At 37.0% G+C, this 26,315-nt stretch overlaps 3 protein-coding genes across 3 annotated transcripts; 2 read left to right on the top strand and 1 right to left on the bottom strand.

Moving 5' to 3' along the window:
• The first annotated feature begins 1,615 nt into the window (after nt 1-1,615).
• On the top strand, nt 1,616-2,982 carry LOC141677928 (uncharacterized). The gene is made up of 2 exons (XM_074484058.1): nt 1,616-1,775; nt 2,200-2,982. Exons 1-2 carry the CDS (start codon nt 1,623-1,625, stop codon nt 2,965-2,967), a joined length of 921 nt encoding a protein of 306 aa, XP_074340159.1. The 5' UTR covers nt 1,616-1,622; the 3' UTR covers nt 2,968-2,982.
• A 758-nt stretch (nt 2,983-3,740) lies between these two features.
• LOC141680949 (uncharacterized) lies at nt 3,741-22,278 on the bottom strand. The gene is made up of 11 exons (XM_074487023.1): nt 22,106-22,278; nt 21,529-21,920; nt 6,847-6,927; nt 6,615-6,682; nt 6,153-6,302; nt 6,022-6,072; nt 5,836-5,892; nt 4,707-5,183; nt 4,514-4,623; nt 4,337-4,400; nt 3,741-4,230 (listed from the first exon to the last, which is right to left on the bottom strand). The coding sequence occupies exons 1-8, from the start codon at nt 22,276-22,278 to the stop codon at nt 4,992-4,994; spliced, it is 1,164 nt and encodes a 387-aa protein (XP_074343124.1). The 3' UTR covers nt 3,741-4,230; nt 4,337-4,400; nt 4,514-4,623; nt 4,707-4,991.
• A 2,045-nt stretch (nt 22,279-24,323) lies between these two features.
• LOC141677921 (uncharacterized) lies at nt 24,324-25,696 on the top strand. Its single transcript, XM_074484046.1, has 2 exons — nt 24,324-24,483; nt 24,914-25,696. The coding sequence occupies exons 1-2, from the start codon at nt 24,331-24,333 to the stop codon at nt 25,679-25,681; spliced, it is 921 nt and encodes a 306-aa protein (XP_074340147.1). The 5' UTR covers nt 24,324-24,330; the 3' UTR covers nt 25,682-25,696.
• Nucleotides 25,697-26,315: the final 619 nt, after the last annotated feature.

Genomic DNA, 26,315 nt, shown 5'->3' with positions numbered 1-26,315 from the left:
TTTTATGTTACTCATATCTGTTATTCCTGGATTCCCTCCTTGATAATTCAAATTAGCACCAATTTCGGTAACAACCTTGTCACCTCTGTCGGTCACTGTACTACTCACCGGAGCCGCCCCTCCCGTTCTAAGCCACTTACTTCCTATAGTATGATTTCGCCGATGAGGCTCAGCACGCATCCAAGAACCATAGGGTTTTTTCGATCGGTTCCTCCGGTGTGTCAAATAACTTGGCGCAGAACTTGTCACTATGGCCTAGCAAACCACAGATAAAATAAAAAGTCGGGATCTCCTCATACTTAAAGTTGACCCAACACCAGTTTGCTGCGTTTTTCTTTAACTTCATCCTCCTCTTCAACGGATTATCAATCGAAATTATAACACGGACACACATATACTCCCTCCAAACCCCTATGAAATTTTTTGCATCTGATTCCACAAATGTACCAATGTAGTCTCCTATATCCCGTACCACCCGTTGTGACATAAATCCAGCCTCCATATCGTGCAGTTGTACTCATATATCTAATTTGTTGATGGGCAATGTTCTTGGGTTGTCTCCTTCTTTCAGCCTTGCAAATAACAAATGGAATCGTCCAAAGTCCACGGACTTCCATCTATCACCCTCTTGATGTCTATTTCGTGGTAGAACTGGAACATGAATCTATTAGCCTCCAATTGTTTAACATACATCCCTTTGCCTGGTCGCCAAAGTGACGCCATCTTGTGCTGCATCGCCTGATAATCGATGAGTGACTCAATAAGAAACCGCCCAACAAGACACCACCTTGTATCCACTTCACCCAGGCCCCCTTCCTTTTCATCATAAGTTATACCTCCTTGTTCCTCCTCTTCCAAACTAATCATAGCGAAACCTTCCTCCATTTCCTGAAGACTGCTGCGAACCGTATCCATGGGATTTAAACTAGATGACTAGACAAACACTGAACTTAAAACTTTCTGAAACGATAAAGACCTCTCAACGAGAGAACAATACTACCATGTCAAAAGACAAGACTTTTTTTTTATTTAAGTCGTGTTAAGTTTGGTTTCTCTGAAACCAACTTATAGGTAAAAAAATCATTTTTCATAAAAAATATAAATCTTAGTTTATTCTTTATAACTATATATTTTAATCAGCCATATATCTATTTGATAACAAAATAATATTATGTTCTATTTTTATTATCCATGTAAAACTTTGATAGACATATAAAATTATTACTTCTCTCTTTTTGCTAGGGACTTAGCGGTGTTGTTAGTTGTTACACTGAGGGGACTGATGGTTAGACTATTGAATGAATAAAGAGTCATGTATGTGGCGGGAAAGGGAACTTGGAATAGTTGTGATGCGTATGTATGTTTTTAACGTGCATGTAATTTGTGTTTTGTTTTTATGGAAATGGGTATTTTTTTTATGGAAGATGTGAAGATGAGAACCAACCAACTAAATTATCCTATGTTTTGCTTACAATAGTATAATATATATATATATATATATACTGTTATATTAAAGACGAAAAATTAAAAGTTTGGTCGGTAGTCGGTCTAGTCAATGTAATTATCAGGTTTGATTTGTTTGTTTGGTATTCGTTGATTTATTAAATTAATCGTGTTGATTTATGCTGTTTGTGTTGATCTTGGATTGCAGTTATTACGACAGTTATAGAGAGATGAGAAAATCCTTGGGATTACCGGATCAACGGCTGCCTGTAGATTTTTGTTCAGATTCAGACGAGGACGAATTAGAGGACGATGATGAGATCTGGATGCAGGTATATATATATATATATATATATATTTGATTTATCGAAAATCGAGGATTAATCGGAAGAATTAATACCTAGTACTCGTACTCATGTTTTTATAGATATACCGTACTAGGGTTTTGTATACACGTACGTCCAGTCATATGGGATAACATCTTCAGTTCACCGTCTCTGTTTCTTTTTAAGCTGTTGCTGGTAGGATCATTGTAAAAATTAGGGATATAAGCGATATTAGAATTCCCGAGTCCCATGTATATTGTCTTATGTAATCAATTATCCCCCACAACCTGCAGGTAGTACTTGTGTAATGTATACGTGTTTTAATCTAAAGAGAAAAAGCAGGGACACAGTTGTTGGGATTTAATTGGTATAGATATCTTTCCTACTCTCCACTAAGTTACTAACTAACATTAATATTATGTCCCTTCAGAAACAATGCAACTCCATGTTGGAGATCGTTGGAATAGTCTATCTAGGCGAAGTTAATGTAGAGCCTCGGAATCAGCTTGGCAGGATTTACATGGCATCTCCTGTTGGTATTCTTGACATATACAATGTAGGCCAAGTAGATGAGGAGGACACTAGGGAAACACTTCAACCCGGAGATGAATTTGATGTCAAGGACATCAAAGGCCCTATTCCTTTCCAAAATGATTGTAACAGCCTGGACATTGATCTCTTTCATGGCGCCTTCAAGGGTCACATATATGATGTTTTTGCTAATAAGCAATTTTACTCTAGAGATGATGCTTATTTACAGGAGGTAAAACTTGCTTCAACTGATGGCACAGGAGATATTGTTCTTCTCATGGGCTTTTATGCTCATGCCACTATAGCACGAGTGGAGGTTAGGTTAAAGACCTCCGTTGCAGTAAATGTTCATGGATGCATTTCCGCATCCAACACTGAATTGGACAAATGCAGGGCTACTAGCGTACTCTTTCTGAAACAGCAACAGAAACGAATAATTGTAGGAACTGATGGCCTGATTCCCTTGTCCAGATCCCTTGTAGCTGTTCCATTTGAGTCTGATTTATATCTGGACATCTCCTTGGTTGTTGATGGTCATACTCTCCAAGCCACTATGTCTTTTTCTGCTCGTAAAACCGGGGTTTTAACAAAGAATTTCAAAAATTTCTCAGCAACAGTCAACTGGGATGCATTGTATTATAACTCCAAGAAGGTGAATGAAGCTTAATATGATGGTCTTGGATTGAAGCCTTCCTGAATTTGAATCACCTTTGTATCAGCAATTATGATTAGTTTGTGTTTTTTTAATTATCGCGTTCTGCCTTTTTTCTGAAATGGAACTTTTCTACCTGAATCATGATGTATGTTGTAAGGAATCTTCCTTCAAAACTTAATTTATTATGATTATATGAAATGAAATGAAATGGGTCATTTTGACAAATATAACATTACTATCTGATTAGTCTAATAAAGCTCAAAATTTGTACTATAGAAGCATATCGTGAAAATTTTCATTTTTGTCCATAATTTCATACAATGTCATCATAACTGCATGATTGGTGTAATTAAACATCACTCACTTGTCTATAGTTGAACAAGGTTAGTTACTCAACTGAACTTGAGTTTTCTGATAAAAAAGGCATTAACAAACCTGATTAAGAAGTTCAATGTCTGAGAAAACCTTGGACATTAATTTGTACTCCTGCAATCAGTATATAAAAAAAAAAAAAAATTATCAGTCCAAATGTCCAGTAGAAAATCTGAGATAGAGTGCAAGGAATCTGCTGCAAGAAACATCCAACATCGAAGATTCATTTGGGTGTGATGCACGTGGATAATCATCAAACGGGGGTCAATGTCTGACATGACATACCAATTTTCCGATCTATTTGATGGTGGTCAGACATAGACACTTAGCTTCGCATATTGAAGCCCCTCGTCGGGATCAAAAATTGTTTAGAGACGTGAATCAACCAAGCAAAACAAGAATATACACACATCAGAAGCACACAACTAGTTGTGCAACAAAACATGAATTCATTGTTGTTTTATACAGGGAATGAGAAGGAGATGCGATCACGATGATTCACAATGATTACATTGATGAAATCAAGGATGTAAACAAAAATTTAGATCTAAAACGCATGCGCCAGAATAAGTTTTACAAACTTGAGATTTTAGACTCTGTCACATATACGGGAATTAATATTTCAGCAGCACTGCGTTCTGTTGTCTGGGTTCGAACTACATCCTCCGAAGATTTTGACGTAACGGAAAGTTTTTCTCAGCAGCTGGTACAGGGTTCTAATGTAATTGAATGCCCTTGGCAGCCAGGGGAAAATTGACTTAACAATTGCCATAGGATTCAGCCATGATTAGTAGAATAAGGGATGTCCATCCGGTAAATACTCGTGCACCCTTTCCCTTCCCTGTTTCTTGATCATACTGCTCCCAGAAATATCCGGTTTGCTGATAGTTCTTGACAATATTACTGAAGTTCAAATGAATTAAAGAAAAAGAACATTAAAAGAATAATTCAGAAACTATTATATGACACAGAAAATACATCATGCGGACAAAGATCATCCCAGCAGTACCTTACTAAATTGTCTCTCAAGTTATTGTAGATCTTCTCGGCCCTCTCCCTGTATGGTCCATTCTCTAATATCATTGAGAGAAAAGCATGTTAGATGTTGAGGAGAGATGCAAAAGTAAGATATAAATTTGTCAATCCTTCAAGAAAATGTCTTTTTCTTTTCAATCTTGGCTTCTACCTTTGGTGTAGTGGTGCAGTGAGGATAGAATCAAGTAGTTCATATTTATCCAAATTGAACCTCTCCAATAAGGCGCATCATTTTCGGTATTGTACTTCATGTACAACGAGCTGTGACAATAAAACATGATGTTAATTTTTTTGTTCTATGAAGTTCTAAATTAAGCATAATTGGCGGAAATTATGTTCGTTACCTTGTTTTCGCTAGCGAGCGAATTCCAAAGTCACTCCACAAGATTGCCTTGTCTGAGATGAGGTCGAGCTGTTTCTCTAAGATCCATGATTGTTGTCCATAGATATGCCGACATAAATCATGTGATATGATTATTAAATGATTAACATATTCCCTCTGTTCTACGACTGGTAGATAAAAAACAAGATAAAAAAAAAGCAGCGATCTCCAAAGCTTCATGCTACAAGTTGGGTTTTTTCTCTTTAGATTATGCCAGAAAAAGAATAGAGGTGCACCCCCGGAATAGCTATGAGATATGATTTATTAGAGTGAATTTTATGCAACTTACCGCAGGAACAATTTTCCAGATAAATGGAAAAAGGCTAACATAACCAATATGAGGAACAAATCTTAGTATTGGCTCCTCTAAAACTTCTCGAATAAGCTGTCTGCTCAAGATATTATTTGGTCCATCCACTAGTTTCCAAGACAAACGAACCTGAATGATATGTATATGAGAAATGGAATGGGTCATTGTGAAAAATATAGCATTACTATCTGATTAGTCTAATAAAGCTTACAATTCCTTGTACTATAGAAGCATATGGTAAAATTTTACAATTTTGTCCATAATTTCTTACAAATTATTATGAGAACTATCTGTGAAGTGTGAAGTTTGAACTGGTTCTTGTAATGAAGAGGGTTCTCTGTTTTTTGCATGTTTATGGACTTTCTCAGTTCACATTTTTAAGAGCGGCCCATCAGATTACAGAACTAAAAGTTAGTTTCTTGTTAACTGAGTAGCATGAAGTGCCGAAGTGTGTGCAAATGATTTCATTTTATCCATCATCTTTTCGGTTATACTATTTCAGCTTAGATGCATATGATTCCTGTATTAGGTTTAAAATTATATTTTCACCTTTATTTTGCCTTAGATGTGTCGCATGCAATGGGATGGTACCTTCAGGTCCCGAAGCAGTGAAATATGTAGCACTTTTTTAAGTTAAGCCAAGTAAAAGCATGCGTGGTCGTTTAGCAAAACAAACAAGCATGGTTGGTTTTTGTTTTCTGTTGTCCGGATAAAGAAGAACTTTCAATTTACTTGAAAGGCCAGATCAAAATAGGCAAAAACAGCAATATGCACAACATACCTTTTCTGTGTGATTTCCGAAATCGAAATAAGCTCCAAATGATTTGTCAAAGTGCATCTACAAATGTTACTAAAATGTCATATAACTGCGTGACTAGTGTAATTAAACATTACTCACTTTCTATTGTTGAACAAGGAAGGTAAGTTAACTGAAATTGTTTTTTCTGACAAAAAAGCATTAACAAACCTGATTAAGAAGTTCAAAGTCTGAGAAAACCTTAGACATTAATTTGTACTCCTGCAATCAGAATAAAAAATATCTTAGGTCCAAATGTCCAGTAGATGCCCCATATAGTAGAAACTAAATATATATCGTACCTTGCCACGAACACTTTCTATTTTAAGAAAATCTGAGATAGAGTGCAAGGAATCTGCTGCAAGAGACATCCAACATCGAAGATCCACGTGACGTTCCTCATCATTTGGGTGTGATGCACGTGGATAATCATCAAAACGGGAGGTCAATGTCTGACATTTCATACCAATTTTCCGAATAATTTGATGATCAGACATATATACTTATCTTAGCACAAGAACCATGAAAAATTGCTACACGCTAAATTATATATTCCATGGATATAAATCCAGGGCAAAAGATCAATAAATATATCAGTAGTAGGTTTCTGACAGCATCTGATAGCAAACGGTGTTACACAAAGTCAATGGATTTCTATTTCCACTAAAATTACGTATTGAGTACTTGAGGCATATGATAGCAATCGACCCAAAAAAAGGAAGAACCAAAAAAAATCTACAAATACAAAGGCTAAAAAGTAGGACCTGTGGGTTTAGTTGACGGATGGTAGTATTATCTCTTCCATGCCAATAGTAGCTACTTTCATCCTTTCCTGCAAAAGAAAAAATTTATTGTAATAACCGATACTCGTGCAAAGGTTGAACATTAACAGTATAACCGGAATTCTTTGTAGATAAGTAATAACCGAGGGATGATTATCATGAGAAAATGAATTATTAAGAAGAAACAGGAATAAGGACGAAGATATGCAAATACCAGACTGTGTGGTGTTAAACCACTGAAACCATGCGTTAAGGCGAACAAAAGCTCTCTCCAAGAAAGATGAGATTTGTTTTTCTGATGTACAGACGCATACACATGAAAGTTTATGCACTAGAAGAAGTATGACCCACAACTACAATTTACTCTTTAAAAAAAGAATAAGAAAGGATATTCGATAACATGGTTTATTGTTCACTTACTAGCATGCATGCAGCTGTAAAAATCATTATGTACATATTAACGGCACTGTGAGAATATATTTTTGTAACTGTTTCTACCATTATGTTCGCATGCACTCCTCACATATTTAAATACCTATAATTTTAACATTTTTATGATTCTATCTGAGATCAGATACTACCAAACCCCATTGGAAAGAGCAGTTATTTTCCTTGGGATCGAAAACTTGCATATAGTGTAACTGTGCACCATTTAATCCACCAGCTTCTTTCTGATCACCTTCCTCCTCAACCTCATCACATTGTTGTAAGGTCTCTCTCTTTGTTTTAGATGGTATACCCGATGCATAAGCTTACCCAACAATATTACACTTCATAAGGAACAGTAGAAGTTCCAACATGAAGTAGCCCGGGTCTTGGTGCTACAATGAAGAACTTAAATTTATTAATTGCAACTACAGTTAACAAGATAACTACAAGTGAAACCTACCCTCTATCCTTTATTAATTCTCATCTCTGAGACAAAGATTTCCTTTCTTCAAATAAGAGATTCAAATTATGCCCAGGTCACCAGCCTAAATTTGACAATTGACTATCACGATAACACCATTTAGCTCTTAATTCACTCACTGGTGTGAATGCAATTCATTCCATTACTTCTTCATGTAACATTTATTTTCTTTACCCAGTTAAAAATCAATTGCACAGGTTTTAGATGTGTTTTGGCTTGACTTGTCTTCTATTAGGTAAAAATATTATACTGGTATACTACATATCAACACCACTTGCAGAAGTAATAAACCAAGATAAACAGGTTTTTATCCACCTGTGATTCACATAGCTCATCAGAAACTTGAAATACTGATCAGAAACTTGAAATACTTGAAATATATCAGAAAGTTTCTGATATATTGAATACTGGAAGATTCGCATAGCTCATCATGGACCGAATCATGTCTAACAAAGTTCGATTTCTCCTTTCAGATACCCTATTCAACTGTGGAGTATATGGAGGAGTCCACTGGGAGACTATACCATTTTCTTTGAGATAAGCTAGAAACTCTCCATTCAAGTATTCACCACCTCGATCTGATCGAAGAGTTATAATACTATGTTTGGTTTGTTTCTCCACTTCATACTTATATTATTTGAACTTTTCAAAGGCTTCAGACTTGTAATCTACCATGTTAAAACATGGTAGATTAAAACACATAAAAGCAACACATAATCTGATCTTAACATATCATATTATCCATGATCTAATCATAAAAAGAAAATATGACAAAAATCAGAAAAATCATAATCAAATCAGAAAAACAAGAATCACTGTTTACGGGCAGTAAACGACTTCAAACGCCTTACAGATGAGTCGTTGATAGATTTAGCTATCAGTTTTGTTCAGACGCTCGTTTACCTATGGAATAGGGTATTCGTTTGCATAAATCGGACACCAGACCCAGATTTCAGCAAATCTGCAGCAGCCAATTCAGAATTCGTATCTAATATGATTCTCATAATTAGAACAAACATAAATCATGTATATATCAGTATATATACAGATTACATAATCATCTTATGATTATACAACTCACATGAATATCATATATTCAAACCATACATATATAAGCATTTTATATCAACATCAAATCATGGCGAATCACGTACATGCTCATATATCGAAAATAGTTAAACACATAAACGAATTAAAAACTTTTCGCAAGTAGCTCTGATGCCATTGAAGGGTTTTTAGCACATAAACGCAGCGAAAACGTAAATTTAAATCTTAAAAAACCGAAACCCTTCGTAGGATCCATGCGAAAAATAATATTTAATTCGTAGTTCAGTATGTTTACCTTAAGAAGCTTTACGTTAATGGAAAGATGGAGGTCTTTAATGGCGATCCAAAAACGATGAACGGAGATCCTTAGCAGCTGCTCCTCAAGTGTGAAGCACTCCACCGGTATCCACCAAGAAATCGATGTAATGGAGGAGGAGGTGGAGAGAATTATGGTTTTTGTTATTTTTAGGTTAAGCCAAAATAAGGGTTTATAATTGTATATTTATAGGCAAAATTTTCAGCTGAAATTTTTTCCATAAAATATTATTATTATTAACCCTTTATTTTTATTAACCTATTAATTAATAATTAAAACACCTTTTAATTATTAATCCTTTTTCTAAACACTTTAGAAATAATTCTCTCACTTGATTTAATTTTCAAAAATTAAATTCTTAATTAATAATATTAAGAACATTTCTTAATTAATTTATAATCAATTAAATCTCATTTAATCAATTATTAAATTTGCTAATTAATTATTTATTTTACAAATAAATAATTACCAGCGATTATTAATTAATTCCTTCACCATTAAATCATTCTCTTTTATGGTGTGACCCTGTAGGTTCAATATTAAGCCGGTAGTAGAAATAAATAATAATAAAACTATTTTATCATTATTTATATAAATTCTCTAATTCATTATATATGATTAATTAATTAATCATATTTATTTTACATCGTGAGGGATACTTATCAGCATATCGCGACTATCCGGATAATACGAATTTACTGCTTAGAATACCAAGAACCTATTCAGTGAATAGTTACCGTATAATTAATTTCTTCTACCCTGCAATGTCACGATTAAATACAAGGCATGGATCTTGTGTCAAGCCTATCTAATTTAATCATTTGCTTTCTCATTTACTATGCTTAGTTCTATGTAAAATAGAAACTCCTTTCTAATTTCATTCACTCTGGCCAGAGATTCCTGAACTAGCATAAGTGGATCAACATTGAACATTCTCTTCCTTCACTGGAAGGGGTAGATCCTTTATTGATCATACACTATCTTTGTGTACAAATTCCTATACCCAGTAGAGCCCTAATAATTGTCCCTGGAGACTAAGAACTAAACCAAAGCATAGTTCAGTGTACACAAGATGACTATGATGACCTCAAGTCTAAGGATACTTGTACAACTATCACTATGTGAACAACTGCTGACACGTGAGTGAACTCCATCAGTTGTTCAGCTGTGCGAGTCATGTTCAGTGAACTTATTCTATAATAAGAACCTACATACTAGCTATAGTGTCACCACACAAATATCTATGAGAACAGACATCCTTCATAATGAAGCAAGCATAGTATGTACCGATCTTTGCGGATTACTAGTTACCAGTTGGTAATCCTACGACCAGGAACTATTTAAGTTTAGAGTTATCATCTTTTAGGTCTCATTATTATGATCTCATCATAATCCATAAAAAGCTTTACTCTAAACTATGGTATATCTTATTTAAACACTTAAATAGATAAAGCCCGCAATAAAAAACAAAACAAGTCTTTTATTAATATCAATGAAATCAAAATAGATTACATAAAAGTTATTCCTAAATTCTCATACATGATTGGACTTAGGACATATCTCTTTCAATCTTCCACTTGTAATAGGGTTGTGCACCCTATTATAACCACCAGCCCAGCGTGACAGAGACCTAGCTAGTCTCTGAGTTCCGGAACAAGTTTCATAGGATAGCCTGATCAGCTGTCTCACCAGGGATCATCCAATACTTTTATATCTGAGCAAGTGATTTTGAGGTTCCCGGAGAGGAACAAATTTTATAGGTCCTGTGATGGAACAAGTTTTATGGTTCCCGTAACGGAACAATTAGTTTTATAGGTCCTGCGATGGGACGAATGATTTGAAAATGGAAGTAGCATGCTAAAATTTAACCCTGGTATTTACACAACACAATTAATAAAATGTTTAGAGAGCATGCTAGCTATTAAAGATCCAGTTTTCAACAGTTTCTCAGTTTTTATCTGTTCACACTTGTTTTACTTGTTTTCTACTAACAAGTTGTAATTTTTGTTCCTACAATTGTTCATTATAAACTGTTTTAGTTAGTATTAATATAGTGGTACTTCTGAGCGGTTGATCGCTCACTCTTGCAAATGTGGTTGTATATTTTCGCATTGCAGATGCCTAGGGGATGTTGCTATTTTCTAAGGGCCAGTTTCCAATTCCTCCTGTGTCGAGCTCCTCTGAATAGGTTGTGTCTGACAAAGTATGGTCTGTGAGTTGCTGTAGAATAATAGTCATGGCAGGTTGCTTTTAATAAGATGGTTTATAATAAGTGTGTAACCTAAATTAGACTTGAACCTGGAAAAGATCATGTGGAAGAGTTGTTTATATTGAAATAAAGTAAGTTAGTTGTATTATAACTGTAGTTTCATGTTGTTAGTGACGTCAACTACTGACCCGGAGTTGAGGCCATCACAACCTTTGTACCCCGAGGTTGGAGGAAGTGGACATGCTGGACGAAGTGAAGTTCGAGGGCATACTCCCCCTTACATACAAGGTTTGGCCCCTATTCTGGAAGACCAAGAATTTTCTGGACCTTATACTGAAAGAGACTCCGAATCTTCGGATGATGATGTGGCTCCAAGGAGGAGGCGTGCTGAAAAGGAACCTATGACTGATGCTAACCAACGCCCCAGAAACGCACAAGGGACGAATACCCAAGAAGTGTAGGAGAGGATCAGGGCTCATGAAGCCGAAATTCAAAGGTTAAAGCGTGATCTGGAGACACACCTAAGGCCCCCTCTAACCCCGAGGAGGAGGAACCCTCTGGTCATAGACCTGAATGGTCCGATACGAAGAAGGGTTGTTGCATCCAAGTGATCTTTTACCCCTAGGAGATCCTGATGATCCCACTCCACCATTCACTGAAGAGATAATGAATGCCCATATCTCAGGGAAGTTCAAGATGCCCACGATCAAAACTTATGATGGCACGGGAGATCCCGCTAATCATGTGAGGACGTTCTCTAATGCCCTATTACTACAACCCGTGAATGACGCCATTAAATGTCAGGTCTTTCCTCAAACCCTGTCGGGCATGGCTCAAAGATGGTATAGCCGTTTACCTCCGAATTCTATTGGGTCTTTTAGGGACCTAAGTCAAGCTTTTATTTAGCAGTTCATCAGCGGGAGAGTGCATGAGAAAAGTTTAGCATCTCTCATGTGCATTGTGCAGAGAGCGAAGGAATCTTTGAGAGACTACCTGAATCGTTTCACAAAGGAAACTTTAAAAGTCCCGGACCTTGATGACAAGGTAGCCATGATAGCACTGCAACAGGGAACTAGAGATGAGTTCTTCAGGATGTCCTTGGCCAAGCGTCCCCCTGAAAGCATGTTGTAGCTCCAAGATAGAGCTGGGAAGTACATCAAGGTGGAAGAGAGCATGAAGAAGACAGTAGTAATTAACGAGCCCACTGGAGGCAAGAAGCGAAAAACTGATCTGGAATATATTGCTGAGGACAAGTACCCCATAATTGAGCAAAACCCTGATTCAACCCCAAAGAAGGAGGACCTGGGCAAAAGTTCACTGAATACGCTAAGCTGAATGCTCCTAGAAGCCAAATCTTGATGGAAATCGAGAAAGATCAAGATATTCGTTGGCCTAAACCCTTGAAGGCAGATCCTGCCAAGCTAGACAAGAGCAAATATTGTAGATTTCACAAGGATGTTTGTCATGACACCGATGAATGTAGACAACTGAAAGATGAAATAGAATTCCTCATTCGAAAAGGAAGATTGAACAAGTACACTGGGGAAGGAAGAGATAAAAATAATAATGGGAGAACGGATTTTGAAGATCGTAGGAGGGACCAAGACGATCAGGGTGGAATCCCCAGCCTAGGGGACCGGTTATAAATGCAATCTTTGGAGGACCACAACCCCGAGGGCCTGTGATAAATACAATTTTTGGAGGACCAACTGCTGCTGGATTATCCAAGAACTCCAGAAAAGCATATACCAGAGAAGTTATGCATATTGTTGGGGAGGCCCCGAAGAGGGTCAGGACATAAATGACAATGACTTTTGATGATTTTGACCTGGAGGGTGTGAAATTTCCCCATGACGACCCGCTGGTCATAACACCAATAATAGGAAACAGCCCGGTTAAGAGGGTCCTTGTGGATAATGGTGCTTCAGTGGATATCTTGCTCCATGACACCTTTCTAAGGATGGGTTAAAATGACTCCCAACTGACCCCAACCGACATGCCGATATATGGATTTGCGGGAGTGGAGTGCCCGTGGAAGGAATAATCAAGTTGCCAACAAACATAGGACAGGAACCAAGGCAAGCAACACAGATGTTGGACTTCGTGGTGGTGAAGGCTAGTTCAACTTACAATGCTATCATGGGGAGAACATGGATACATGCATTTAAGGCAGTCCCTTCTTCCTACCATTCAGTTATGAAGTTTCCCGCCCAGAATGGGATTGGAGAAGAGAGGGGAGATCAAAAAATGGGTAGAAGTTGTTATGTGGCCTCACCAAGGGTAGATGGAGTCGGTGGGCAGGTTCTGCCTATTGAAGATCTGGACATTCGAGAGAATGATGAGAAAAGAGGGAAGCCATCTGAAGACTTGGTTTCGATTCCTTTAGCTCCTGAGGATCCTGAGAAAGTGACCTTCGTTGGAGCCACACTGGAGGAGCCCCTTAAAGGGAAGTTGGTGAAATTTCTGCAAGAAAATAGTGATGTATTTGCATGGTCGGCAGCTGATATGCCAGGCATAGACCCGAAACTGATTACTCACAAGCTGAATGTGGATCCAAGTCGGAAAACAGTGAAGCAAAAGAAGAGAAGTTTTGCTCCAGAAAGGCAAGAAGCTATAAAACAGGAAGTAGAGAAGCTTTTAGAGGCTGATTTCATTGAGGAGATACAATTTCCAGAATGGTTAGCAAATCCTGTAATGGTGAGGAAGGCCAATGGAAAATGGAGGATGTGTGTGGATTTCACTGATCTGAATGACGCATGCCCTAAGGACTGTTTCCCTTTGCCAAGGATAGATACTTTGATAGATGCCACTGCTAGGCATGAGATGCTGAGCTTTATGGATGGATTTAGTGGATACAATCAAATCAAGATGCACAAGGACGACATCCCAAAGGTATCATTTATCACTGACTTTGGTGTTTATTGTTATCTTGTTATGGCATTTGGTCTCAAGAATGCAGGAGCCACCTATCAGAGGTTGGTAAATAAAAATTTTAAGGATCTTATTGGCAAGACCATGGAAGTGTATGTTGATGACATGTTAGTCAAGAGTCTAGTAAAGACTGACCATATAACCCATTAGAGGGAAGCTTTTGAGGTCCTGAGGTACCACAAGATGATGTTAAATCCGGTAAAGTGTGCTTTCGGAGTTGGATCTGGAAAATTTTTGGGATTAATGGTCTCCAAGAGAGGAATCAAGGCCAACCCCGACAAAATAAAGGCAATCCTAGACATGGAACCACCAAAAACTATCAAAGATGTTCAAAAGCTCACTGGAGGGGTTGTTGCGTTGGGACGATTCATCTCCAATTCTGGGGACAAGTGCTTGTCGTTCTTCAAGTCCTTAAAGAAGGTTAAGGATTTCGTATGGAGTGAGGAAAGCCAGAAGGCATTCGAGGAATTAAAGAAATATATGGCTTAGGCTCCGTTGTTGGCCAAGCCAGCTTTGAATGAAGTTTTATACCTGTACTTAGAGCTGTTCGCGAACCGAGCCGTTCGCGAACAAGCTCGAGCTCGGCTCGTTAAGGGCTCGCTTCGGCTCGGTTCGTTAAGGGCTCGAGCTCGAACACAAAAATGTGTTCGTTAAGAAAACGAGGTCGAGTCGAGCTTTTGGCATGTTCGGCTCGAGCTCGGCTCGGCTCGGCTCGAAAAAAAATTAAAAAAAAATATTTTTTATATATTTTATTATTATGAATTTTATTCAGATTTTTTATAAATATTTTTAAATTATTGAACTATACGAATGTCAAAATATATATTTTAGTAATTTGAAAAAATTCAGATATTAAAAATTAATTTTTTTAATTTGATATTTTAATAATTAACAAGTGATTTGACTACTACTTGTAACTAGTATTTATTTCCGGATCAGTGTTTCGATTTTTTGAAATTATTTATAAATGATCCAACCGTACGGATGTGAAGATCTATATATTTAAGTGATATAATAAAAAATTTAGAAAAAATAAATATATTTGGTTTGCTATTTTAACAGTTAACTAGTAGTTTGACTAGTACTTCTCCCATATTAATGTTTCGATTTTTTAAAAAATATTTATGAATGATCAACCGTACGGATGTTAATATCTATATATTTTAGTGATATGACAAAATTTTTAGAAAAAAATAAATGTATTTGATTTGTTATTTTAACAGTCAACAGGTGTTTTGACCTTTACTTGTAACTAGTGTTTAGTCTCATATTATTGTTTCAATTTTTAAAAAATATTTATGAATGATACAACCGTACGGATGTTAATATCTATATATTTTAGTGACATGATAAAAATTTTAGAAAAAAATAAATGTATTTGGTTTGTTATTTTAACAGTTAACCGGTGTTTTGACCTTTACTTGTAACTAGTGTTTAGTCTCGTATTAATGTTTTGATTTTTTAAAAAATATTTATAGATGATCCAACCATACGGATGTTAATATCTATATATTTTAGTGACATGATAAAAAATTTAGAAAAAAATAAATTTATTTTGTTTGTTATTTTGACAATCAACCTCTTGTTTGAACAATACTTGTAACTAGTGTTTAGTCTCGTATTCATGTTTTGATTTTTTTAAAAATATTTATAGATGATCCAACCGTACGGATGTTAAGATCTATATATTTTAGTGACTTGACAAAAGTTTTAGAAAAAAATAAATGTATATGGTTTGTTATTTTAACAGTCAACCGGTGTTTTGACCTTTACTTATAACTAGTGTTTAGTCTCGTATTAATGTTTTGATTTTTTAAAAAATATTTATAGATGATCCAACCGTACGGATGTTAATATATATATATATATATATTTTAGTGACATGATAACAAATTTAGAAAAAATTAAATTTATTTTGTTTGTTATTTTGACAATCAACAAATTTAGAAAAAAATAAATTTATTTTGTTTGTTATTTTGACAATCAACCATTTGTGTGAACAATACTTAGAACTAGTGTTTAGTCTCATATTAATGTTTAAATTTTTTTAAAAATATTTATAAATGATCCAACCGTACAGATGTTAAGATCTATATATTTTAGTGACATGACAAAAGTTTTAGAAAAAAATAAATGTATTTGGCTTGTTATTTTAACAGTCAACCGGTGTTTTGACCTTTACTTGTACCTAGTGTTTAGTCTCGTATTAATGTTTTGATTTTTTAAAAAATATTTATAGATGATCCAACCGTACGGATGTTAATATCTATATATTTTAGTGACATGATAAAAACTTTAGAAAAAATAAAATTTATTTTGTTTGTTATTTTGACAATCAACCACTTGTTTGAACAATACTTATAACTAGTGTTTAGTCTCGTATTCATGTTTTGATTTTTTAAAAAATATTTATAGATGATCCAACCGTACGGATGTTAAGATATATATATATATATTTTAGTAATATGACAAAAAATTTAGAAAAAAATAAATGTATTTGATTTGTTATTTTAACAGTCAACCGGTGTTTTGACTTGTACTTGTAATTAGTGTTTAGTATCGTATTAATGTTTCGATTTTTTTTAAAATATTTATGAATGATCCAACCGTACGGATGTTAAGATCAATATATTTTAGTGATATGACAAAATTTTTAGAAAAAATAAAAGTATTTGGTTTGTTATTTTAACAGTCAACCGGTGTTTTGACCAGAATTTTTTAATTCAGCTCGGCTCGACTCGGCTCGTTTTGATGGAGAAAGCTCGTGTTCGGCTCGGTTTGACTCTGCTCGATTTTGTTCGATAAAAGCTCTTGTTCGGCTCGTTCGTTAACGAGCTCGAGCTCGAACACAGGTTTTTGTTCGTTATGAAAGCTCGGCTCGGCTCGTCAGAAAAAAATTAAAGCTCGGCTCGGTTCGATCAAAACTCGACTCGGCTCGGTTCGTGAACAGCTCTACTTGTACTTGGCCGTTTCAGAGAGTGCTTTGAGCACTGTATTGGTTAAGGAGGATCTGAAAATCCAGAAACCCGTATACTATGTCAGCAAAATTCTGCATGGAGCTGAGTTGAATTATTCAACTATTGAGAAGTTTACTTTAGCCTTGGTGATGACTTCAAGAAAGTTACGTCCTTACTTTCAGACTCATCAAATTGAGGTGCTCACAAATCAACCCCTGAGAAATATTATTCATAGTCCAAAGGTTAGTGGGAGGTTGATCAAGTGGGCAATAGAGTTGGGCGAATTCGACATCAAATATAAGCCAAGAACAACAATAAAAGCCCAGGCATTGGCTGACTTCGTGGTGGAATGTACCATACCCAACCAAGAAGTCGGGGGGCAGGAGGATACCATACCTCAAGACCCTCAAGACAAGGAGGCTGATAAGGGGGACAAAGAACAGGATGATAAGGAGAAGGAATATTGGGTTCTCTATTTTGATGGAGCATCAAAAACAAATTCAAGTAGAGCAGGTTTGGTTTTACAAAGCCCTGATGTGTTCTTGATTGAGTATGCCTTGAAGTTAGACTTCCCGACTACAAACAATGAGGCGGAGTATGAAGCTCTGATAGCTGGCCTTGGCTTAGCAGGGACACTTAAAGTCAAGAACTTAAAGGTCTGTGGAGACTCGAAGCTGGTCATATCCCAGGTAAAGGGAAAGTTTGAAGCAAGGGATGATACGATGGCTAAGTATGTCCGCCTGGTAAGGGTTGTGATGACCCAATTCGATGAATGCCATGTTGAGCACATTCCAAGGGAGGAAAATGCTAAGGCAGATGCATTATCAAAGTTTGCTTCATCTGAGATAGAGGAAAGTTCAGGAAGTGTATACTTCCGTGTTTTAAAGACACGGAGCATTGATGTTAATCTTGTAGCTCCTATAGGTCTGGGGACATCATGGATAGATCCCATTAAGACCCGTATTCAAACCGGTTGGTTGCCAAATGATGCTACTGAAGCACGAAAGTTGGCTGTTAGAGCACTAAGATACTAGTTAATAGATAGGATTTTGTATAAAAGATCTTATGTAGTTCGTTACCTAAGATGTCTCAGGCCCGATGAGGCACGCTTGGCTCTTGAAGAAGTGCATGAAGGCATTTGTGGGCAACACTTGGGGGGCAGAGCACTAACTCATAAGATAACCCGTTTAGGCTTATATTGGCCAGAAATGATGGCTGACGCCAAAGAGTATTTGAAGAAGTGTGACCGCTGTTAGAAGCATGCGCCTGTCGTTAGACAACCCCCCGAGATGCTGACCTCCATCAACTCACCCATCCCCTCTGCTATGTGGGGAATGGATATACTTGGGCCTTTCCCCATGGCCACGGGACAAAGGAAATTCCTGATTGTAGCCATTGATTATTTTACTAAGTGGATTGAAGCAAAGCCTTTGGCCAAAATCACCACTAAGCAGGTTGCACAATTCCTGTGGGAAAATATCATGTGCTGGTATGGAATTCCCCGCATCCTAGTCACTGACAATGGAACACAGTTCAACAATGAGGAATTTAAGAAGTATTGTAAGGAGAACGAAATTGAATTACGGTTCACCTCTGTGGCTCACCTGCAAGCCAATGGACAAACAGAAGTTGCGAATCGAATAATCCTGGATGGACTAAAGAAGAGGATCGAGAAGTCGAGGAATAATTGGGTGGATGAAATACTCCCAATACTATGGGCCTATAAGACTACCTGTAGAGTCACGACTGGAGCAACTCCCTTTATGTTAACATATGGGGCAGAAGCAGTTGTTCCTGTAGAAATATCACATTCCACTCCCAGGATTCAAGCTTTCAATGCTGAGGAAAATGAAAAAGGGCAAAGGTTAGCCCTGGATCTAATCGATGAAGTACTAGATGAGGCACATGCGAAGATAATGGAATATCAGAAAAAAAAAACTTCATTCTACTACAACCTAAGGGTTAAGGAAAGGTTCTTCAAATAGGGTGACTTAGTCCTGAGAAAGATAGAAGCTTCTGGTGTAGGGCAGAGTGGGAAACTTGCCCCAAATTGGGAAGGGTCGTACAAGGTCAAGAGTGTTCAAGGTAGAGGAACCTACAAGCTTGAGACTATGGATGGTTTTGAAATCCCGAGAACTTGGCATGCACAAAACCTGAAGATTTACTATGTGTAAAGTGGTTGAGCACGATTCTCACTTGTCAAGATGACAAGAAGGTTGAAAAGCACCTTGAAGCTTTGCTTGCTTAGGATTTACATTTTTAGCTTTATTTTGAGGTTTCTTAAGACTTGTGTAAGGGGTGAATCCCAACAATTTTTGAAATCTAGAAAAGTTAGGAAAACTTTAAGAAAATTCTGGAAAAGTAGATATTACTTGGCAAAATCTGGAAAAATCCAGAAGAAACCTCAGAAATTCCAGAATAATCTGGTAGTTGGGTTTGAAAATCAGGGCCCGACCCATCTCATGGGCTCAAATTCTGGAAGGTTCCAGAAATAAGCTAGACAAAAAAGCCTAGAAAGTCCAAGTGTTATTAGGCCTAGGAGAATAGAAGTCCATCTAAAGGCCCAAAAGGGAAAAGCCCAATACAGAAAAAGCCCAGTAAAGGGTTCAAAAAATCCAGCCCAGGTTTAGGGCCCAGATCATGTATGTGGGCTTGAAATAATAAAATAAAAAAATCCTGATCCCATTCGATCAGAATTCGTATTGAAATTCTGGTCAAAAGGATGAGGTCGAAAATGCCTTCGACTAGGGCTGAAATAGAGGGATAAATCGACCAGACTTTGACCCAATTCGACCAGAATCACCATTTAATTTTTGGTCGAAATGTCTGAGGTCAATATAGCTTCGACTAAGACTAAGAAGGAGGCGTTTATTCGGTCAAAAACTCAAGATCCTGACCAAAATCGGTCAGTATTCTCCTCGAATCCTCCTGCCAGAAACAACCTTCGACCAAGACGTACAGAACCTCAATTCGACCAGGATCCTGGTCGAATAGGATTTCTGGTCGAAAAAGGGAGGGATATTTTTTAAAAAAATGTATAAATCCTGGTCGAAATTCGACCAGGAGTTGCCCTGGTCAAAATCCTGGTCGAATTCCGTCGACCAGGGCATACTGATGGTTAATTCGACCAGGATCCTGGTCGAACAGGATTCCTGGTCGAACCAGGTATTTAAAAAAAAAAGAAGAAAAAGATGGAAATTCCTTGAATATTTTCTGAAAAATGTGAATATTTTCAGAAAATAAGGAATAAATCCAGAAAATTAATGGAAATTCTTTGAAAATTTTCTGAAAAATGTAAATATTTTCAGAAAATAAGGAATAAATCCCAGAATTAAGGGAAAAATCCAGAAAAATCAAGAAAAAATCCCAGAATTAAGGGAAAAATCCAGAAAATCAAGGAAAATCCCAAAATTCAGGGAAAATTCCAGAAAATTAAGGAAATATCCCAAAATTAAGGGAAAATTCCTGGAAATTAAGGAAAAGTCCCAGAAATTCAGGGAAAATTCCAGAAAATCAAGGAAAAATCCCAGAATTTAGGGAAAATTCCATAAAATTAAGGAAAAATCCCAGAATTAAGGGAAAATTTCTGGAAATTAAGGAAAAATCCCAGAAATTCAGGGAAAATTCCAGAAAATTAAGGAAAAATCCCAGAATTCAGGGAAAATTTCTGGAAATTAAGATAAATTCCTAAATAATAGGGATAAAAGTAAATCGTTGTAAATGTGTAGGTCGCTCCACACTTTACGCAAAAGTGATACCCTGTAAGGGAATGAATGAACTTAACTTTTGCGAAACCTAGTCACTGTTTCCCAAAAGTTGGGGGGCAAATGATAGGGAAGAAAATAAGGTTTGGGTATGTAATTAATGTTGCATTAATCATATCAGAATTGGGCCAATTGCTAGGCCCATTTGAGAGGGCCCAAAACCCTGAATATTAATTAATTTCGTAATTAATTAGTAAGGGATAAGTCAACTGATAAGATGAGTCTTAATGGAGAAATAAATCCTTGTAGATTGGCCTCCAAGGAACCTGGTGGGATAAGGATTCAACTTCCTACCTCTTAGGACTCCAAAGCCCATTCTAATTCTGAGACTTGTCCACCAAGTCTCCAAACCCTAGTCCAATTCAAGGACTCCCAACATCTATATAAGGGGTCTCACCCCATCAATCAGAACTACATTTTTTGACTTGATCCTTAGCATTCAGCAAGGTACGTAGGCATCTTGTTAAGACAGATTGAGTCACGAAACACAAGAGTAGTCAAACCGAGCTTCGAAGCTCACGTTCCTTAGCATTAAATACAGCAATTAAGATACCTTAGTTTTTAATCCATAACAGAAGTATTTCGTGTTCTTATCCCCATATTGCAACCATAATTTTTTTGATCTCTGGAGCCAGTATATTTCTTTCTGATCAAGAATTAAATGGAGTTTTTGTTTGGCCTCTTGATGCATTTATAACGACTGTTCGTCCCTTCTACTCCGTAGTTGTTTCATCTCCAGCTTGCATTCTTTAATTTTCTTACTGAAGCACCCAGTTATTTCTCTCCCCCAAACTGCCAGTTTCTCTACGCATTGTTGAACTTTATGAGTAATATTAGCTGCTCTATCGTACTCCCATTTGTCCTTCACAATCTGGTAGCAAAGTGGCTTCGTCAGCCATGCATTCTCGAATCTGAAGCACTTCTTACCATTCCAGGTCTGTTTTACGATGGGCTCGAGACAAATGGGACTATGGTCCGAGGATGAACCTTCCTTCGTGTACAACTTTGCAAGAGGGAATATAGACAACCATGAACTGGAAACAACAACCCTGTCCAGTCTTATTTCAATCCAAGCAGCCGTATTCCTACCTCGTTCCCATGTAAATTGGTGGCCATTAAGAGGCAAGTCTTGCAGTGCTATGTCCTCCAGAACCCTGTTAAAGCCATCAATCAAATGTTGAGGATAAGCAACCCCACCTTTCTTATCTTATTGAGAATCTATATTATTCATGTCGCCAATAATACACCAAGGTAAGTTTGAATCACGTGCTAGATTTCGTAGTAAATCCAATGTTCTGCGTCTCATGTTTCTGTTGGGCCCCCGTAGAAACTAGCCAACCTCCAAGTTTGCATATTACTTAGTTGGAGCTCAACATCAATGTGATATTGAGACAAGCTGAGTAGATTAACTTGCTCATTTTCTCTCCACAGCAAGGCCAGGCCCCCGCTGCGTCCCAGGGGTTCAACAACAATCATCCCTTGAAACTTTAGACTCGACCTGATTCGTTCCATTTGATCTTTACTACTTAACGTCTCACAAAGAATAATAACAGAGGGTCTTTCTTAACTAACAGTAACAGCTCCTTTTAGGAACCGAATTTTTCGGGGCGACCCCAAGCCCTGGAAGTTAAAAGTACTCATGAGGAGTGGCGGGCCTGCACTGCAGCACCCGCCAAAAACAAGTTTTTTTGGTTCTCATTAATTTCAAATTGTGGGCTCATGATAATGTCCAAGTCCGTAGTACTACTCCCATTGGGCCCAACCTCATTATCCTTCCTTCTACGTTTTGGGTCGTTTATCACCAGGGCCTTATTTTCCAGCTCAGCAATTGTGGGTCCCTCTTTCAACGAATTATTATCCTGATCGATTGCTACTATATTTATATTTCTGTTAGGACTTGCAGATAGGATCCCTTGATTGACTCCGTTACTGGCTCCGGCTTCTTTTATGTTACTCATATCTGTTATTCCTGGATTCCCTCCTTGATAATTCAAATTAGCACCAATTTCGGTAACAACCTTGTCACCTCTGTCGGTCACTGTACTACTCACCGGAGCCGCCCCTCCCGTTCTAAGCCACTTACTTCCTATAGTATGATTTCGCCGATGAGGCTCAGCACGCATCCAAGAACCATAGGGTTTTTCGATCGGTTCCTCCGGTGTGTCAAATAACTTGGCGCAGAACTTGTCACTATGGCCTAGCAAACCACAGATAAAATAAAAAGTCGGGATCTCCTCATACTTAAAGTTGACCCAACACCAGTTTGCTGCGTTTTTCTTTAACTTCATCCTCCTCTTCAACGGATTATCAATCGAAATTATAACACGGACACACATATACTCCCTCCAAACCCCTATGAAATTTTTTGCATCTGATTCCACAAATGTACCAATGTAGTCTCCTATATCCCGTACCACCCGTTGTGACATAAATCCAGCCTCCATATCGTGCAGTTGTACTCATATATCTAATTTGTTGATGGGCAATGTTCTTGGGTTGTCTCCTTCTTTCAGCCTTGCAAATAACAAATGGAATCGTCCAAAAGTCCACGGACTTCCATCTATCACCCTCTTGATGTCTATTTCGTGGTAGAACTGGAACATGAATCTATTAGCCTCCAATTGTTTAACATACATCCCTTTGCCTGGTCGCCAAAGTGACGCCATCTTGTGCTGCATCGCCTGATAATCGATGAGTGACTCAATAAGAAACCGCCCAACAAGACACCACCTTGTATCCACTTCACCCAGGCCCCCTTCCTTTTCATCATAAGTTATACCTCCTTGTTCCTCCTCTTCCAAACTAATCATAGCGAAACCTTCCTCCATTTCCTGAAGACTGCTGCGAACCGTATCCATGGGATTTAAACTAGATGACTAGACAAACACTGAACTTAAAACTTTCTGAAACGATAAAGACCTCTCAACGAGAGAACAATACTACCATGTCAAAAGACAAGACTTTTTTTTTATTTAAGTCGTGTTAAGTTTGGTTTCTCTGAAACCAACTTATAGGTAAAAAAATCATTTTTCATAAAAAATATAAATCTTAGTTTATTCTTTATAACTATATATTTTAATCAGCCATATATCTATTTGATAACAAAATAATATTATGTTCTATTTTTTATTATCCATGTAAAACTTTGATAGACATATAAAATTATTACTTCTCTCTTTTTGCTAGGGACTTAGCGGTGTTGTTAGTTGTTACACTGAGGGGACTGATGGTTAGACTATTGAATGAATAAAGAGTCATGTATGTGGCGGGAAAGGGAACTTGGAATAGTTGTGATGCGTATGTATGTTTTTAACGTGCATGTAATTTGTGTTTTGTTTTTATGGAAATGGGTATTTTTTTTATGGAAGATGTGAAGATGAGAACCAACCAACTAAATTATCCTATGTTTTGCTTACAATAGTATAATATATATATATATATATACTGTTATATTAAAGACGAAAAATTAAAAGTTTGGTCGGTAGTCGGTCTAGTCAATGTAATTATCAGGTTTGATTTGTTTGTTTGGTATTCGTTGATTTATTAAATTAATCGTGTTGATTTATGCTGTTTGTGTTGATCTTGGATTGCAGTTATTACGACAGTTATAGAGAGATGAGAAAATCCTTGGGATTACCGGATCAACGGCTGCCTGTAGATTTTTGTTCAGATTCAGACGAGGACGAATTAGAGGACGATGATGAGATCTGGATGCAGGTATATATATATATATATATATATATATATATTTGATTTATCGAAAATCGAGGATTAATCGGAAGAATTAATACCTAGTACTCGTACTCATGTTTTTATAGATATACCGTACTAGGGTTTTGTATACACGTACGTCCAGTCATATGGGATAACATCTTCAGTTCACCGTCTCTGTTTCTTTTTAAGCTGTTGCTGGTAGGATCATTGTAAAAATTAGGGATATAAGCGATATTAGAATTCCCGAGTCCCATGTATATTGTCTTATGTAATCAATTATCCCCCACAACCTGCAGGTAGTACTTGTGTAATGTATACGTGTTTTAATCTAAAGAGAAAAAGCAGGGACACAGTTGTTGGGATTTAATTGGTATAGATATCTTTCCTACTCTCCACTAAGTTACTAACTAACATTAATATTATGTCCCTTCAGAAACAATGCAACTCCATGTTGGAGATCGTTGGAATAGTCTATCTAGGCGAAGTTAATGTAGAGCCTCGGAATCAGCTTGGCAGGATTTACATGGCATCTCCTGTTGGTATTCTTGACATATACAATGTAGGCCAAGTAGATGAGGAGGACACTAGGGAAACACTTCAACCCGGAGATGAATTTGATGTCAAGGACATCAAAGGCCCTATTCCTTTCCAAAATGATTGTAACAGCCTGGACATTGATCTCTTTCATGGCGCCTTCAAGGGTCACATATATGATGTTTTTGCTAATAAGCAATTTTACTCTAGAGATGATGCTTATTTACAGGAGGTAAAACTTGCTTCAACTGATGGCACAGGAGATATTGTTCTTCTCATGGGCTTTTATGCTCATGCCACTATAGCACGAGTGGAGGTTAGGTTAAAGACCTCCGTTGCAGTAAATGTTCATGGATGCATTTCCGCATCCAACACTGAATTGGACAAATGCAGGGCTACTAGCGTACTCTTTCTGAAACAGCAACAGAAACGAATAATTGTAGGAACTGATGGCCTGATTCCCTTGTCCAGATCCCTTGTAGCTGTTCCATTTGAGTCTGATTTATATCTGGACATCTCCTTGGTTGTTGATGGTCATACTCTCCAAGCCACTATGTCTTTTTCTGCTCGTAAAACCGGGGTTTTAACAAAGAATTTCAAAAATTTCTCAGCAACAGTCAACTGGGATGCATTGTATTATAACTCCAAGAAGGTGAATGAAGCTTAATATGATGGTCTTGGATTGAAGCCTTCCTGAATTTGAATCACCTTTGTATCAGCAATTATGATTAGTTTGTGTTTTTTTAATTATCGCGTTCTGCCTTTTTTCTGAAATGGAACTTTTCTACCTGAATCATGATGTATGTTGTAAGGAATCTTCCTTCAAAACTTAATTTATTATGATTATATGAAATGAAATGAAATGGGTCATTTTGACAAATATAACATTACTATCTGATTAGTCTAATAAAGCTCAAAATTTGTACTATAGAAGCATATCGTGAAAATTTTCATTTTTGTCCATAATTTCATACAATGTCATCATAACTGCATGATTGGTGTAATTAAACATCACTCACTTGTCTATAGTTGAACAAGGTTAGTTACTCAACTGAACTTGAGTTTTCTGATAAAAAAGGCATTAACAAACCTGATTAAGAAGTTCAATGTATGAGAAAACCTTGGACATTAATTTGTACTCCTGCAATCAGTATATAAAAAAAAAAAAAAATTATCAGTCCAAATGTCCAGTAGAAAATCTGAGATAGAGTGCAAGGAATCTGCTGCAAGAAACATCCAACATCGAAGATTCATTTGGGTGTGATGCACGTGGATAATCATCAAACGGGGGTCAATGTCTG

Source organism: Apium graveolens, chromosome 8 (assembly GCF_009905375.1).
Source record: "Apium graveolens cultivar Ventura chromosome 8, ASM990537v1, whole genome shotgun sequence".
Taxonomy (NCBI): domain Eukaryota; kingdom Viridiplantae; phylum Streptophyta; class Magnoliopsida; order Apiales; family Apiaceae; genus Apium; species Apium graveolens.
Note: the sequence above shows the minus strand (reverse complement) of the source record. Positions and strands in the feature narration are given on the sequence as shown.

Excerpts from the sequence above, each read along its gene's own strand:
- LOC141677928 (XM_074484058.1), top strand. The coding sequence starts at position 1,623 with ATGCTGTTTGTGTTGATCTTGGATTGCAGTTATTACGACAGTTATAGA. Across the intron at positions 1,776-2,199 it reads ATGATGAGATCTGGATGCAG|AAACAATGCAACTCCATGTT; the intron begins GTATATATATAT and ends ATGTCCCTTCAG.
- LOC141680949 (XM_074487023.1), bottom strand. The coding sequence starts at position 22,278 with ATGGAACGAATCAGGTCGAGTCTAAAGTTTCAAGGGATGATTGTTGTT. Across the intron at positions 5,893-6,021 it reads ACTTTGAACTTCTTAATCAG|ATGCACTTTGACAAATCATT; the intron begins GTTTGTTAATGC and ends TAACATTTGTAG. Across the intron at positions 5,184-5,835 it reads TCGGAAATCACACAGAAAAG|GTTCGTTTGTCTTGGAAACT; the intron begins GTATGTTGTGCA and ends CATATCATTCAG.
- LOC141677921 (XM_074484046.1), top strand. The coding sequence starts at position 24,331 with ATGCTGTTTGTGTTGATCTTGGATTGCAGTTATTACGACAGTTATAGA. Across the intron at positions 24,484-24,913 it reads ATGATGAGATCTGGATGCAG|AAACAATGCAACTCCATGTT; the intron begins GTATATATATAT and ends ATGTCCCTTCAG.